A 17456-nucleotide genomic window follows, 5' to 3' on the forward strand; every position below is an offset into this window, starting at 1 on the left:
AGTGACTTCAAAATGCATTCTGGTGTCAGATTGCTGGCAGTCTGAAACACAGTAGTTTTTTCATTGTTTATAGACTAAGAAGAATTTTTTTTTAGTGAACTATTCCCATGTGCTAACACAGATTTTAGGACTGGTTTTTAAAGCTTGTGACAGACATTTTTAGAAAGAACACAAATGTTAGTACCTTACTTTTGGGACTAATACTACAAATAATTTTACTACAGCAACTTCAAATTTAGAACTAAATGTGTAAGGTAATTTTTGCATTTACTTGGAAAAAGATATGTGTTGCGATGGAAATTCTTAGCCTGAATTTTTTTCCATTGAAAGAATGGTACAAACCCATTTCTCGGTTTCAAAAGAGAAGATCTGAACTTTGGATTACAGGGGAGACCATAAAACAAGATCTTTTGGCAAAAAATGTCATAGTGAAATAAGCCAGTATACAGTTTATGGTAAGTGTATGCCTTCTGCAGTTTCAGCTGGTATTGTTTATGGATGTACTTGCATCACTTTCTGTCATAACCAGATTTATTTCTGCTTTAGAACATCCAGAAGTTGTTGCTTTCTATACTAATGATGATGAATTTAATTTCAATAACATCTGTATCTTGTCTATCCTTTATCAGCCCTGTTAGGAAACATTATGTGAGGACATTTCTAAATCAAATTTCCATGAATAAATGTATTGCAGCCTCAGTTGCTGTCTGCATTGTGAAAATTACATTGCATTGTCTTTTCAATAGGGTGCACATTTCTGCCAGTGCCCAGAATGAATGTTTACCAAATGAATACAATTCCTGTGATCATCAAGGTGTAATTTATCTTGCAGAAGGACAAATTAATGTCTGTAATATTTAATTTCATGCATATACAGTTGTTTCATTTTCATTTCAACCACTGTCTGTAGTTTATCAATCAGTACCAAAAGAAAATATAAGTATTTGGAGTTACCAAGTTTATAATAGAACTTGCTTTTAAAATGGTTACATACTGGATGATGTTTTAACACAGGACATGATTTTAAAGAGCAATCGCATTTTTCTCTTCAGAGCATGTCAGCTACATTTTGAAATTATCAGAATTTTTGGAGGTACAGTGTAACAATTTTCCAGCACCCTGTTACAAAGATATATCTTTCTGTGACCATACCCTGTACGTGCTCCCATCTTGCATTTCCCAGATTCTTCTGTGTTGAGCAGTGATGTGAAGAAATCAATAACTATTTTTCTGTGCCATTTTCTTAACCTTCATGTGTTTCTTTGCTTCTTGATGATGCAGTAGACCTACTGATTATTTCCAAGGCTTTCTACTTTTAATGTTACTTAAGAAAAAAAAAACAATCCCAACTCTACTGTTAATTTAATAATGTAACTTAGTCCTTTAAAATTTCTTACTAATTTGCATCTTATGTGTTGTCTGATATGGTAAAAAAAATCTCCCATTAAATTTTCCATTTTCTGAAGTAGAAATAGTGAACTGAATTCAAATAGTGTTTGAGTTTGCAATGCTGTCTTTTTTCCTGGACTTCCTATTTTTATCCAATAGTAAAAGGCCTCTGTGATCCTTAGTGTTTGCCTTGGTGCTATGAAATTGTAGCAGGTAATTCTCATTACTTTCTCTCTTAAATAGGTTTCTTAGTTTTGCAATATATTATATTATTTTCAGACATTGTGTTCCCATAATAAACTGAGACCTTTTTGTCCCCAAGCATGTTGAAACTAATGTTGTCACTGTTGCTCATCTGCTTCATATTATATAATTACTACTTGAACCAGCTACTCTGTGTTACTTAGGATTTAACAGAATAATCCCTCATCTTGTGTTCTCTGGAATTAGCTGTTCCAAGAGTATTTGTTTAAGAAATCACATCTTTAAGCCTTGTTCCATTTAGCAGAACATGAGATACATTGTAAATATATTTACAATATGCTAGCAAGTACATCTTCTTATAAGCACACATTGTGAGACATAAAATAGCCACTTATTTGATTTTATTTAGAGAAGTGATGTACTGGTGTCAGTGCATACTAATTAAATACAATTTGCAGTGATGTATCTGACATCATAGGGAGCTGAGGCAAAACAACTAAACACCATGTTTCACTTGTAAAATATCTTACTGGAAGCACATAAAATTATTATATGGCTAAAAGGTCGTTTACTTCCCGCTGTAACCACCGGTCTAGTAAGTCATACCTTTCCCCTCCTTGTAGGTACCCTCTGCCCTCCCGGATCCCGCCTACCCCGGTCAGCACCAAGGACAGCGCCAGGCTCAGCTCGCGGGGCAGCTGTGTGGGAGTCGTGCGCTTCGGGGAGAGCTTGGAAAGGCCAGGCCACCGCAGTTTGTGTGCCTGCCGAGGAAGATAACGGAGCTGGTGTCAGAGTCCTAGCGCACATCTGCAATGCACACAACAGCTGGCGGAGGGATGTCATGGGTCCTAGTGACTACAGATGTGAAGACTGCCCAGCACCAGTCAGTCCTACTGTGTGGAGGTATCCAGGCCAGTAGAAGCTAAAGGAATTATGCGTGTTGAAGCCCAGTGATAAAACCAGGCAGAGTAAAGGTAGAGGATAAGGTGATACCATACTGTTTCCTATTCCTGTCAAAAACAGATGCTGAGTGTGTAAAATTTCACTTGCACCCCTTATGCAGGTTAGTAAAATATGACAATGAACAATTTTCTTCTTGGAACTTTCTCTCAGACATTCCCTCATAGTAGAGATGGTAGTCAGTTCCAGAACAATCAAAAGGAAATACTGGCTGTGTGGGTGTGCCATGCAGCTGTTTCCATCCTCCTTGCATTGCACACATATGACTACGGTTTTGGGTTCTCCCATTCATTACAGGAAACATGATCCGCAACTTCCCGATACAGCCAATATCATTACACTTTGAAGTTTCTCCCTGATTTCTGTTTTCTCTTTTCCCTTTTACTAGCAGTGGTTTTGGAATATGTGGCTCAAACCAGCCTGTTCATTTTCACTAACCAAATACTCTCTTACTCTAATTTCTGAGTTGTAAATAAGAGCACAAGATTAAAACTTTAGTTCTGTTGAGGTTAATACCCCATGTAGCATTGATCTCAAGAGGTCCAGAATTTCACCTTAATAACTGAACAAAAGTACATATTTATATAGAGTAGAAGAAAGTAGAGACACCACAATTACGTATTTTTTGTACATTCATGTTTAAACATGCAATAAATGTGTAGTAAAAATATATTCTTAATTTGTATCACAAAAACGCTTCTACTTTTAAATGAGCTTTTGCAACAACAGAGACCAAATATGTATCAAATGCCTCTCTGCTGATAATCCAACCAATTAACATCTAAAAGCTAGAAACAAGTTACTTCAGTCATAATGTACATTCAGTATTTTTCAAACTTACCTTCTTATAAGCTTTAGCAAATGCAGGAGGAGTCTTACAGTTGTAATATTATTTTTAGCCTCAATATATCTGTAACTTTATGGAACTGCAAAAAATCTTACTAGCAGTTTGATTAAATGTATATCAACATTCAAAACAATCAGTGGAGTTCAAGGGGAAGAAATGCAAATTTTGGGGGTTTTGTTTTTCAAAAGAAAGACTGTTCATTTCTTTTCCATATTATTTCCAGAAGGAGACTAAGCATTGTTATAAACTTTTTCTGTAACCACCTTTCCCATGAAAAGAGCTGGGACAGCAACACAGAACAGCTATGCAGCAGAAAGAAGAGTATGTTTTGTACTTCTTAAGATGATTTGTTGGGAATTTTCCAGTCTCCCATTTTAGGCACTCCTGAGAAACTGTGGCTATTCAAGTTCCAAGGTGCTCTGGCTGTTTAGGAAGCAAATAGAAGGGAAACAGACTACTTATGATTTTTGTGGAAGTAACATTTGGTTTATCTGATGGTAAATATATATTCACCAACAGCACCGATTAGGGACAGAAGTCTTTTCCTTTCTTTTTTGTTAAAAAAAAAAAAAAAATATTTATGGAAGGACAGGTTTCATTGGCTGTATATTTGATGCCAGTTTCAGGCTGCATGAATCTCTCTGCAGACTTCTGTTATATGCACTTTGTGTTGTTTTCAGTAAACGTACGGAACTGAAAGCTGCATTTGATCCTGGTGTCATGAAAATCTTTGTTGTAAGAGCTTGAGATAAATACAATCTGTTGGTGTTCTATACTGTAAGAAAATGTTAATATAAAGCTAATTGACTGGAATGCTCAAATGCATGTTTTTATGAAAGAATTATTTTTCTAAACAATGAAGGGAACAACATAATCTTAATTTTATTCAAGAAAGATTTAAGAGGAAAAACTCCCACTAATTGAAATGAAAATAGAGTAACACGGAAAAATGCCTCCAACATGAAGTAACTGGTTAGAATTAGATGTTTTGTGGATGAAATGTCAATATGACTAAGGAAATAGTAGAAGAGAAACAAAAGTTAAACAAATTGAGATTTACAAATAAATCCTGACAAAATACACGCACTCGGAAAGCCAAATCTGTGTTGAAAGTAACAGGAAAATGGTTGATGTTATTTCCAATTGTCAAACCAGGCTAGTTATCCAGGAGCTTTTAGAGCAAGTATTCAAGTTCATGGTGCAAAGGTGTTTGCATGACCACATAACGTGCATTACTTAGCCGCCTACGGAATCCACCGGGTGACAAATCTGGAAACACGTTCGGGTCGTGACGAGAGGTTCCCGCACACTGCGGCCTCATGCAACACAGAGAAGTTACTTCCCCACCTGGGACATAGGGAAACGGTGACTTTCCCACGTAAAGCGCTTTGAGATCCACGGGTGAAAAGTTGTGTGATAACGAAGCTAAGGCACGGACGGGGAAGCATGTGGTGTTTGAGCCAGGTGGTGGGCTCGAGGGTTGAATATAAGTCGTTAAAACGACAGCTGAAATTCTCTTCTTGGATGAGACGGAGCCGGCGTGCAGCTGGGCCACGCGGAGAGCGGGCCGGGAGGGGTGCTCCACACACACAGCGAGGGTCAGACGGAAAGGTGGGGAGCCAAGATATTCCCCAAAGGAGCAGTGAAAATACGAACTCAACTTGGGGGAGAGGGAGAAGGCACAGCCTCGCCTGGAAACAAACAAGCACACGCAAATAACAGCCCCGCAAGCCGCCCGCTACATCCTGCACCTACCAACGACACCGCCCGCACGCCGCCATCTCCTCGCAGCTCCCCAGGCCCTGCCGACCCGGTCCGCCCCGCCGCCTGACGGCGCTGCCTTTGCGCAGGCGCAGGCTCAGGCTCAGGCTCCGGCTCGGGTGCGGGGCTGAGTGGGGGGGGCCGGGGCCCGGAGCGGCGCCGCGCCCTCGCGCCGCGTCCCGGGCGGTGTTTCAGTGCAGCCATGTCTGGCGGCGCGAGGCTGCGAGGCGGGCTCGGTCGGCGGCGCCCTCTGTGAGGCGGCGGCGGACGAGCGGCGGCGGCGGGCATTCATGTCGGCGGCCAGGGATTAGCGCGGCGGACACCCAGCCGAGCGGAGGGGGCGGCCGACTCGTCGCCCCCTTCCCGCGGGGTCTCCGGCCTGAGAGAGCCGTACCCGCGTGGCGGGGGCGGGGGGACATGGCTGACCGGAGCGCGCCGAGCTGCCACCTGCGGCTGGAGTGGGTCTATGGTTACCGGGGTCACCAGTGCCGCAACAACCTCTACTACACGGCAGCGAAGGAGATCGTCTACTTCGTAGCGGGGGTCGGCGTGGTCTACAGCCCCAGGGAGCACCGGCAGAAATTCTACCTGGGGCACCAGGACGACATCATCAGGTACAGCCTCCAAAGCGGGTCGTCGGGCCGCATCCCGCCTCGGGTCCCAGCACCCTCCGGGCGCCCCGGCCCGACTCGGCCCCCGACCGCACTTCAAGCTCCCTTGGAGCGAGGCGCGAGTGGCCCCCTGGCCGTCGCCACCTGCCCCAGGTGCCGTCCCGGGTTGCTTCGGCAGTCCGCCTCCTGCGTCCGGCCAGCACTGTGCGGATCCGGGGAGCGCATCGAAATATATCAAGGACAGCTTTTCCTCCACATTCCCCCGCCTCCCGCTGGGCTTCGCCGTGGGCAGAAGCAGCCTGGAAATGGCTTTTGGCTGTCTGGTTTAACGGTCCATGTCGTGTGTGTCCCCGTCGCCACCCGGTGCGCGGTGCCGAAACTTGTCCAGGCGCTGATGCGCTGGTGTGCCCGGCACAGCACGGCACAGCCTGAGGGCCGAGGCTCGGTGCTCGGCCACCCTTGAATGTCAAAGGGCCAGCGAGAGGAGAAAGAGTAATCTCGTGTGTGCCCTGAAATGCTTGGGCTGCGGAGGAGGTTAATCTGCAGCAGGTAGACCTTTGGCTCGCATTTAAAAGGCGTCTATTACGTGGGGAATTAGTGGCTTGCCTGTAACTCGCACAACTTTTAGGATGATCTTAAAAGATAAGCCCTTTTTGCAGAATTGAGGTTTCTTCTGTAGCTCAGTAATTCACTTGGCAGTGAATGTTAGCAGGTGCTAACATAAGAAAAATAATTACAGAGTGATGTTGCAGAACAAATGTGCTGGTGACATTTCTTAAATGTATTTTCAGCCTAAGGATGTTTTTATAAGCCTAGTGGTGGTGTGAGATCAGTGAGAGAATTTGAGGAGTATGAAGGGCAGATTTGAGCCTGAGTCATCAATCCTGTCCCTTCCAGTAGGTGTCATTGCGGATGGATTTTAAATTCTGATTCCTTTTGCTCTTCCTTTTGGGGTAAGAGGTAGCAGCAGACAATTTGGTAGTCAATTTTCAGCACAAAATTTGTTTCTATAATGCTTAGTGCTCCAAGACATATCTTAGAAGGTATGTGTTACTCATATGAGTAACAGGTATTACCTGTGGAGAGCAGAACATATGCTATGTCTCTCATTTAAGTTCTTAGACACAATAGAAAACTTAGTGATAATGGCCACATTTTTCTTTATTTAAATCTTCTTCTGCAGTGTGGCTGTGAAAGTCTCTTAGAAGGGTATCATGTCTATGGTGTATTTTGCCTTGGTGCTAAAAATGTGATGAAAAGGTGGGCAGGCAATGTACCTTTACAGATTGCTGGACTAGGGCTGTTGAATCAGAAGTTTGAATCACTATTATTTGCATCATTTAATGCTTTAAAATTGTCATTTTAGTCCAGGAAAAGTGTTTCTGAAGAAGTGTTTGCCGTGTCTAATGTCAGGTGTTGCAGGAAGTCCAAATCCGCAACTTCCCATTGTGCTAAGGAAGCACAACTAGTTTTAATGTGAAGTCCAAGACTGCCATAGCATAATTACACATTTAATGCCATATATTCATGAGTGCTTCTGAGTGACACCCTTCATTTCAGTATGACTCCTTATGGTACAAGAATAATGTGTTTTGAGCTGCAAGTGGAGAAGTTGTTTATGTTTTCCCGTGGTAACAGTTTTTTGCTCACTCTGTTCTCAGTTTTGTTACAACGTGCTACATTTGGCCAAAATGTGACAGAACTCATTATTCAGAATAGTACTAAAACAAACAATGTGTCAAAAGTCAGCAAACCAGAGAGAAAGACTATAATGACTTTATCTGATTTGTATGAGTATGTACTTTGATTTGTATGGTACAGTAACCCAGCATACTGGAGTTTCTCCTGCTTTGAATATAGTTCTAAGTATGTTAAAGCATTACAGATTTATTCAATTAGAATTTTGCATGCTGCTTATATGCAAAAGCTATGCAGAAATGTTAGCATGCTTAAAGAGGAGTGCTCGATTTAAAAGCAGCATGGCTATTTCTAATAGTAAGATTAGATTTGCAGTGATCAGTGTTTTACTTGCTGCTTTTTCTAAAAGCAGCATGGTGCCATTTAAATGTCATCATCCCATACTTTTCCTGACTAAACTTGGGTACCTAGGCATGTCAGTTCTCAATATTTAAAGCAGTCATAGTAGGAAGGTGAAGTAATAGGAAAATGGATTTTTAAAATAGAGTGCAGGTGCAAAAGTGGGATTATATAATACAGTAATCGGTGTTACTAAATTTTCTTTCTGAAGATAGCAAATTCAGTTGCTGTACTGCAAAAGAAAAAATAAAAAAAAAATCATGTTTTGTGTTTTAATAGGCTCAGCAAGTACTGTCCGAATGCTGAGGCATTTGTGATGTTTTGGGGAGGATTGAGAGTCTTCTTACAAGTATGGGATGTCATTTGTGAAAGCAGGTCTTGTGTCTGAAAATCTGACATATTTAAAGAATCGTACTTCTGTGAGCCCAGCTCCATAGCTACAAAGACTAAGCAGTATATATTGCATGCTACATGGCGATATTATTAGTACTTTTCATTGTGAGAACTTTTATATCATTAGCATGCTTTGAATGACATTCTAATTTTAAGTATCAGTCAGGAAGAAAGGAATTGCAGTTCTTAAGGCAGAGACCAGTTCTTTATCTATAATAATAGACACCAGTATTAGATTAATGGACAGCTAATTTTCATTTAGAAAATTTCTTTCTACAACTAGCAGTTAGTTTGTCTTCTGCTGTGAAGTTTTACCTCCTTTTGCTGAACAAAAATCTACAAACCTTCTGTAAGATTTCTTTATATGATTAGATGTTTAAACATAACTTATTTCCAGTATAAATGTATAATCTTAATTTTAATCACAGTTTCCACACTCCCTCTCTCCCGTCCCTCAGCCTCAGTTAACTCTGTATTGAAGATATGAGAGCTCTTTTTCAGTGTTCTGTCCCTTGGTTCTATCAAACAGGTTTTTTGAAATAGAAGAGGGTAGTTAGGATCACTTGGGGCCTCTTTTATTAGTCTGTTTTTAGAATTGAACAACTTCAGTCATTCAGTTCCAATCTGTCTTTAAAAGGACTTCTTCTGCTTTCTTGTAAGCTTTTGATTTTTGTATGTTGTTTTTTTTTGTTATCTCTCCTGAGAATTGCTTTCCAGAAACCAACCTAGTGTTCTGTAGGGCAGAGAGTATCATGTTTTCAATCTTATCTCCCATTTCTTGTGTATCCTCACATTTTTATTGTGGATGTCCTTCTGGGTGTGTGCAGGCATTTGTGGAACATGTCACTCAGACGCAGGAGTGCTTTGGAAATTTGCATCTTTTGGGAGTGCTGATAACTGAGTTTTTTTCTTGTATTTTTTAGGAGTAAATAAGGAGGAAAATCTTGTAGCTGAAATCTTGGGTCACTTGATAGTTCTGTCCATTGCCACCAGCATAACTTGGATGTTGACTGTTTTGGCAGCAGATAGCTGCCCTGTCCAGCCTGGGCTGTGTGTATGTAGGAGATACTAATGTTGAATGAATATGTGAATTATTTCTGCAAAGTTACTGATATTTACTGTGTGTTTGGTAGGATTTAATAAATCACCAGACTAGCTTGTGAGGTGTAGATTGGTTTACTTTATGGTAGAAGAGGAAGAAACAGTATCTTGGTGTGTTCTGGTTAGATCTTTCCTTTGCTCTCTATCAATAATTTTAGTGTTTTAGAGGAACATGAGTTAATTAATGTAGGCTGTCCTTCCTCTGTCTGAGACACCTTAGGGGGATCATATTTAATCCTGATTATACAAATCAGAGATTATACAAAGATTTCAGAAGATGCTCCCTCAGAGTATTAGCTTATCATCTGGGAAACTGATGCTCATGTTGAGGCTCTTTATTTGTCTGGGCTAGCTAAAATGTGTTTATGTACTTTCTCTGATGCAAGGTAGGAAAATTGGAAACCCTGAACTCATCCACATTAATAAATGGCTGGCTGCTGACAGAAGCCTTTGATGTTACTAGGACTATTCTCTATGCCGACCTGCTCCAAGAAGACTTTTAGAATAATTTTTCCTTTTAATGCATTTTTATTTTATTTTTTTTTCTCCTCAGTTTTTCCTTAATACTAGCCCTATGATTGTCATCTTTTGTGAGCTTTAGAGTATTGGAATTTTCACCTGGCATTGATGATGCCACTGAAGCGCAAAAGCACAACCTAAGATTAAACCAGTGCATCTTTTTGAGTTCTTTAGTGGACTTGGCAAAAATGCATATTTTGTTTTCCATGACATTTCTTCAATGCAAACTTCAGCACTCTTTGTAAGTCAGTCCTTTTGCACCATTATCTCTATGTTTGCGCAAAACAGCCACGCAACCAAGCAGGCCAAAGAAAGAAAAGAGGAACTATGTTTTTCTGTCAAGGGGAAAGAAATAAGGAGGAGCTGTTAACCCTCTCCCATTTTTTTTAATATCCATTGTGTGAGTTGGCTGGCAAGTAATAGTGCTCTTGTGCTCTTGTATATTCTTCCTACAACTTTATCACCAGTAAACAATGACTGTTTGATTAAGATGTTTGTGTTATGTTTAGGTTTTGTTGTTAAAAACAAAACATCTTCTGCTAGAAAAAAAGCTTGAATTTCTGCTGATAATGCTTTCTCTATCTGCTGTAGAGCAACAATAGGCTGTGTCTAATAAGTTCGTTTCCCTACTTGTCTGGAAGTCTGTGTCTTTCCTTGTCTTGGCTAAGTTTACGGAAAGAAATCATGCATCGTCTGCCCTGGGACTCATGCAGAGGTCTGTTTTTAGGATAGATAAAACTTTAAAAATTATTCAGAAAACATTAAAATTCTTTACTGTTATGAGGTCTAGTACCAGAAACTAACAGATCCCCTGCTACAAAGTCAGAGGAGAAAGAATTCTACCTTTAGAGTGGTTAAAAATGTGTGTTTTTTTTTTTTCCTCTTTGTGCCCCTCTGTAGCCAAGACTGTAGAGAGGTAAATTGCATGCTTGGAGAAAGCAAAGGCATATGCAAGACAGGTAGAAAGACTGACAAATCATTTCTCTGTACTTTTTTCAGAAACAGTGTTTAGCTGTTTTCAGGAAAATAGTGTATTTGTCTAAGTCACATCTTTTGTCAAGGCATTTTTTCTTATTTTTCCTGCAAACTCTATAGGAATCATATTAGACTTTTATTTACCAAGGAACAAAAAGCAGCAGGCAGACCTCTGGTCAGTCAGAACTGTGGTCTTTCTGGGCACTTTATTTAAGACTGTCATCATCTTATTTCAGAATTTGGCTCAATCTAGAGGAGATTGTCCTGCCTGACATTCTGTGATTCTTACTCCTGTATTCCGAGGCAAAATGGGCCATTTCTTTTTAATGTCAATATTTCTGAGGTTCTAGTGAAAACCAAAAATTACTAAAATCATGTCTGCTCCCAGATGTTAGTGCTGTACACTATCTCTGCTTGAATGAAATTTTTCTCCCTCAACATTAGTCTGACCATCAGCACCTAAGAATTGCACTCGCTCATTCCGTCTGACTGCTGTTAGATAATGTTCTCCAAGAGCAGGTCTGGGGCCAGGCTTCCTGTGTGGCTGTCAGCTGTGGTTTGCAAACAGAAATTCTAGCAGTGCAGTGAATAGTCACATCCTAGTTTTGAATGATGACTGGTCTTTTCCTCCTCCTCTCTGTTTGTTAACCATGCATTGTTATGGCTGTGTGTGACTAACTGTTGGACCTTTTCTGTAAAGGTGCTGTGCATTTCTGCCACCGCACCTTATCATTTTGCCTCACTTTTCAGTAGATCTGTGCCATGAAAAAATCTTTGCACGAAGTATTTTTTCTCAGAAAAGAACCAAACCCATTCACAAGAATGTAGAGAATTATTTCCATCTCTTCTATTCCTCCAGTTGACTGACACCCTAAGATCCATCCTAGTTCTCAAGCCCGTCAACAAATAGTTCAAGTTCCTGAGGAAAGGCTGAGAGAGCTGGGACCATTTAGCCTAGAGAAGAGGAAGCTCAGAGGAGATCTTATAAATGTATATAAATACCTGTAGAGAAATTATAAATGTAATGGAGCCAGGCTCTTTTTCAGTGGTGCTAAGTGACAGATGAAGTGACTTTCCAATCAAAAACCAAATTTGGAGCCCCAGGCTGAAAAGTGGGGACTTCCAGAATTGGAAGTTCAGTTCTAAAGCTTCAGGATCCTGATCTCAAAAATTCAGTTATGATCTTCTTTCCATATGCAAATTCAAATAAAGTAATTTCATGTAAGTCTGTAGTGAGGGAAGATATTTCTGAAATGATTTTTCCTTTAAGAAAATTAGACACTGAGAATAGATTGTGGTTTTTTTTTGTGCAATGATTGGTGTGAAATCTAATAGTGTTAATTGTTTTCTGCAAAGAGGAGCAGGTGTGCCAGTGTGTCCCTGGCCATTGGAGTTCATTCTTCATTCACACTTGATGAGGAAACCTTCAAAGGATGAAAGCAATGTAATGCTGAAAACATATCATGTGCACCATTCTGAGAGGTTTATTACAGCAACCTAAATCGCTTTACAAGATTAAATCACTAAGCTAATGTACTTCTCTGAATAAGGCATTTTCCTTTCCTGAATACAGTATTTTTAGGGACTGATTGTTTGTTGTTGTTTTTCTTTTGTTGTGTTTTTTTTTGTTGTTTTTTTTTACTCTAGAAAGTTTAGATTTGAAACTTAAAAAATCAAGTCTCCTTAGCTTATACTTAGGCTTACATGGTGCCAAGACTATTTTATTTATACTAAGCGTAAATCCATCTACTATCACTTTGTCATCTCCAGGTGATCTTTAAGGGGATAATCAGTTTATTTCCCTGCATTAAAGAACTCATAACTTAATAGGACCTAAATTATGTCATAATTAATCTGATCAGTCCTCCTAAGAGCCTCTAGCTCAACTATCTTTTTGCTGTCTATGGCATTTTTTACAGCAGAATGGCATGACATTTTATGCCATGGTTCATGAGGACAAAGGTGCAGTTAAGTTCTGTCCAGGTTTTCGTGTTAAGTGATCTCAAACTGTCAAATATGTAAAAGTCTGGAGGGAAGATTTGTGTTTATGTCTTGCATAGATCAGAGGGAGAGGGGAAGGAGAATTATCTGCTTTTTCCCTGAGGAAAGCAAGGTTTTCTGGATAGTTCTAAAGCTGTTCTGGAACACATGTTGTACCATGCTGGAAGATGTTCTTTGAGGGATTTATGGATTTATTATCACATCTTCATTACAAGCTCTTTTTTTTTTTTTTTTTTTAACTGAGAGCTTTGTGTGTCATCTTTTAAAAATGTCCTTTGCTTGGATTCAGTTAGATAAAATGCAATATTTTAGGATTACAGAAAAAAATATTTCCTAGACTCAGTTTTGAAATGGGATTAGAGCACACCTGTTGTTTAATATGCCTTCATACCATTGAAAACTTTATTTTTCCTAGTTAAAACTACATAAATAGAAATACCAAAAATATCCAACCAGAATGGATTGTCTAAAACACACTAGAAGTTGGTTAAAGTAGATCAACACAGCAAGGAGCTACAGGCTTATGAGCTTGCCTTCATGCATCATGCTTTTCATAGCCAGCAGTCACATCACCTTCTGATCTGATTCTGTCAGCACTTGGAGTTGGGGTCAGATCAGGTCAATACTTAAATGAGAAAACATCTTGGTGCTGTAGGAACACTTCTCATGATTTGGTAGTTGGCACTTTTCCTCAGACCTAATGTGACAACACAAGGCTCTAGGGCAAACAGAGAAGAGCAGGAAATACAACCGAAGGCTTAATAATGTATGATCATCAAAAAACTTACAGGATTTTTTGCAGAAATTTTGAGGTCTGCACTAATTTTTTTCTCTTTTCCAAATTGCAGTCAAATCAATTCTGTTTCTGCTTACCTATGTTTTGCTCTGATGTTTTAATTTGTTAGTCATCCTCTTGATGAGGTAGGAAAGTAGATTATGTTCCTGGCTGATTTTTTAACAGCATTATGAAGTTAAATTATTATTGCGTTTACAATGTTACTATGATTATGGTAGGGAGGAGCTTAGCATATTTGAATAAAATAATTCTTTTGAAGGGTTTGTCTGAAGTCAGATGTTTGGGTTTTTATCAATACAAAATAGAAAGTTTCAGTCAAGGCATAAAATTAGCTTCTGGTTTAAAAGTTAATTATTTAAGAGTTGAATTATCCCCCTTCTATATTGAAAAACATAGTATACTAGATCTGTCTGATAGATCTAAAAAAGAGTTTGGATTTTACTGTAATTCTTGAGACATGCATGATAGGCTTTTTAAAAAGCATACATTGCTTGAAACAAGACCTGAAATAATTGTAAAACCTCTCCTGAATAACAAAAATTATAAGAAGTTATATCTAGTTTTATGTCATCTACAATTTTTGGGCTTTAAAATTTTAAGCTGATAGTAACATAAAAGTAAAATGCCAGAGAACTTAGTTTTACATTATACAATATCTCAAGGGTTTTTCTTCAAAATGTAGTTTACCTAGTTTTCAAAGTATTATTGTGTCACTTACAGAGTTACATTTGTGATTTAGAACAGCACTTTTGGTTCACGTTAAGGATTTTAAAAGAAAAATAATTTGATTCATAAAACTGTCTAATCTGGACCAATGAGGGTCAGTCATATGCTCGATTTAAAATTTTGATTTCTTACGATACCCTTAGAATTATAATGTTCTTACAGTATTATCAAGGAAATTGGTTTATTCACTGTATATTTATTTGACATGGAATAACCTGTTGCTTTTAGTACTTTTGTGTGTTAGACCAAGTTACTGAGTACTTGAAATAACTTAAAAAAAAAAAAAAAGGATAAAATATTCCCTGAACTTATGTGTCCATCTTAATAATTCAGTAGAGTGTTCAACATAGATGCTGTTAACTGTTCTCTCGGAAAATATATGTAGTCAAGATTTTCTACACGGTGTCATTCTGGTGTGGGTGCCATTTGGTGTAGTATGAATTTCCCCATATGCATCAGTTAAGCACCTTACAGAATATTATAGGTACATATAAATTACTTGCATTAGGGTGCAGATTGCTCTGATTACTCCAGTGGCTATAAAAGACTTCAATTTCTTCAGGAGATAACAGATGTCATTATTTGTGTTGCTGTTGTAGCTATTACAATAGTAATAGACTTTGGAAATGCAGGGCTTCATTTGCACAAAAAAGGTCAGAATCAGCGAGATTGCCTTAACTCTTGATGGCAAAAGATATGATTGAATTTTTAAGCCAGGTTTATGATTCCTATCTGTTATGAATTGCAAAAAACAGAAACCATGAAGATTTCTTCTGCATGAACTGTATGATAAGAAATCCCTGGAACATTTTTGGTGTTGACCACCTTTACTTTCCATTCAAGTTTTTGTCTTTCCGCTTCAATTTCGGTGATGAAAATGGCAAAAAATGATATGCCAAGGAAGAAGACAAACTTTGATAATCAGTAGTAGCTGGTAACTGAGTTGAGCAAAATCACTTCTGGAAACATCTTCATTAGCCTGGGAACTTGAAGAAAATCTGTCCTTTGAAGTCTGCAACATGACATACCTGTTGTTTTGGCAATAGGTGAGAAATTCCACTTCTAGACTGCATTTAAAGCTAGATGTTTTTTTGTGTGACCATTTCTGTTAGAATAGCAGGTTTACTTTTTGGGGGTCTTTTTTGGTTTTTGTTTTGTTTTGTTTTTTGTTATTTTACCTAGCTGCAAGAGGATACCCATATTATTAAATCTCTAGAGAAATCTTGCATCTCTTCTTCAGAATAATTTTCCTTGGCTCTACTTGAAAAAGACTGTCCCTTAACTAGAAATCCTCGTTATTGTTGAGAGGCTTCCTGTTAGACTCCTTTTGTTTCAAATAGGATCTGTATGATGGTGCCTGATGCTTATCCTTCTATGAAAACTCTGGGTATTGAGATATTGCTTCAGAAGATACAGTTGACAACCCTTACAGCCCTTTCTCACATTTTTTTTAATTTCATGTCACTGCTTGATTTTCCAAACTTTTTGCTTGGAATTTTCTTTATAGTGCCTGTTGCTTTGGCTTGCAGACAGGATGGATCAAGACCTGTATCTGCATGCCCAGATCAGTCTGATTCTTCTGCTTTAAAAACACGTGTTACTTCCTTTCATCTCTCAAAAAACCCAACCCACCAAGTACTCTTATCAACAGTAATGTTCAACTTCTTATTGCTTAAATATTCACAGGGTCATCTTTGAAAAATATTTTTACTGTCTCACTTACTTGGAGGGATCTTGGTATTATTTGCACTGTTTTGCATCAGAATGATGTTCTTACGCTAAAAAGCAGTGTATTCGTACAGTGGGAGTAATATCTTCTCTAGAGCTTTGAATTGAAATGCCTCCTTTTCTGTGCTGAGGTACACCAGTTTGTTCACAGTAATTTTTTTTTGCTTCATACCTTCCAGATATAATCAGAATTACTAGGTTTTAAGATAGATACGTAGAAATAAGAGTCATAAACATATGCTTTAGTCTCAGAACCAGGACCCCGTCTTCAGAAAATCCTCACCTAAGTACATAAAAATAACAGTAACCCTTCAATTTTCTGAATTATAGGGTAAATAATAAAGCTCCTGAAAATGACAGACTAATATAGGTGCATACAAACATTATACCTGCATACGATGTGGGGAAAAATCCAAAGTGTACTTCAGGGTAGAAGTCACTGAAAAATATTTATGCATTATAGTCATTCTCCATTTTATCAAGACAGCATGCATGTAGAATGTGTGGATTAATTCTATGTTTTGGTTAGCTGACAGCTGTATAAACCTCCTCCTGACTTTCAGAACTGTGTTAATCCTCATTCCCTGCTTATAATCACTCTACAAGAGCAAGCAAGGTGAATGATGCTTTATCTTAGATCAAGCAAAGACATCTGACAGCCTTTGGAAATTGCCTGAAGATTTATTGTGGTGAATGTGACATTTTAAGCTAGATAGTCTTCCAGAGTATTTGGGGAAATAATAGGAAAAATTGAGGAACTGGTAAATGTTTGGTTTTGTGGTTTTGAGATTGAGGTTGCACTTTAGTGGTATTTAAATTTTTTAGTTCCATGTTCCACTTTCACTTACTGCTTTATTAATGTTGTTTCTTCTACCATAGAAATGAATACTATAAAAATGAATAGTCTTTGGAACATTATTCAGTAATAAATGAATTTATAAGTAATTGAGATTTTAACTTTTGCAGGCTACAGCATATGCTTATGAGTATACATTACATTAGCTCATAGGGAATAGTAATCTGGATCAGTATTCGTGAGATAAAAAAATTTTAGAGAAGTGTTGTATTTTCTTGAAATTGTTGCTCATGAATGTTCATTATCCATCTTCTCCTTTTTAGTGGTTTTTAGTAATTAATTTTGTGAGCCCGTGTATCTGACAGCTTTCACTGCCTACCAAGCGCACATTGATTTGAAGTGCCTTTAGTATTCTTGCATTTTCCCATGTTTCTTTCCTGTTTTTTGTTGTTTTTTTTAATGGTTCTTGTACATGTGGAGTATTTGTTTGTTTTAGCAGACAGGCTTTCACATGTATATATTTCCATTCTGTGGCCTCAATCACATTTATGTAGTTTTTCTAAATGATGTTTCACATGTTGTTCCAACTTTAAGTGGTATCCTGGCTCATTT

The 17456-nt window shown here is 38.6% G+C and overlaps 1 protein-coding gene across 5 annotated transcripts in view; it reads left to right on the forward strand.

The window, feature by feature from the left end:
• Nucleotides 1-5302: 5302 nt before the first annotated feature.
• EML5 (EMAP like 5) overlaps nt 5303-17456 on the forward strand; it is a 102359-nt gene continuing 90205 nt past the window's right edge. For all 5 annotated transcript variants that reach the window (XR_009968509.1, XM_062638736.1, XM_062638726.1 and 2 more), the window contains exon 1: nt 5303-5775. Coding sequence is in view for 4 of the 5 variants with exons in the window: in XM_062638736.1 (XP_062494720.1) it covers nt 5579-5775 (197 nt within the window). In the remaining variant the exon portion in view is untranslated. The remainder of the gene's footprint in view (nt 5776-17456) is intronic.

Source organism: Pezoporus occidentalis, unplaced genomic scaffold, assembly GCF_034315485.1.
Source record: "Pezoporus occidentalis ecotype Australia unplaced genomic scaffold, CSIRO_AGI_Poc_V1 ctg115, whole genome shotgun sequence".
In the NCBI taxonomy this organism is placed as follows: Eukaryota; Metazoa; Chordata; class Aves; order Psittaciformes; family Psittacidae; genus Pezoporus; species Pezoporus occidentalis.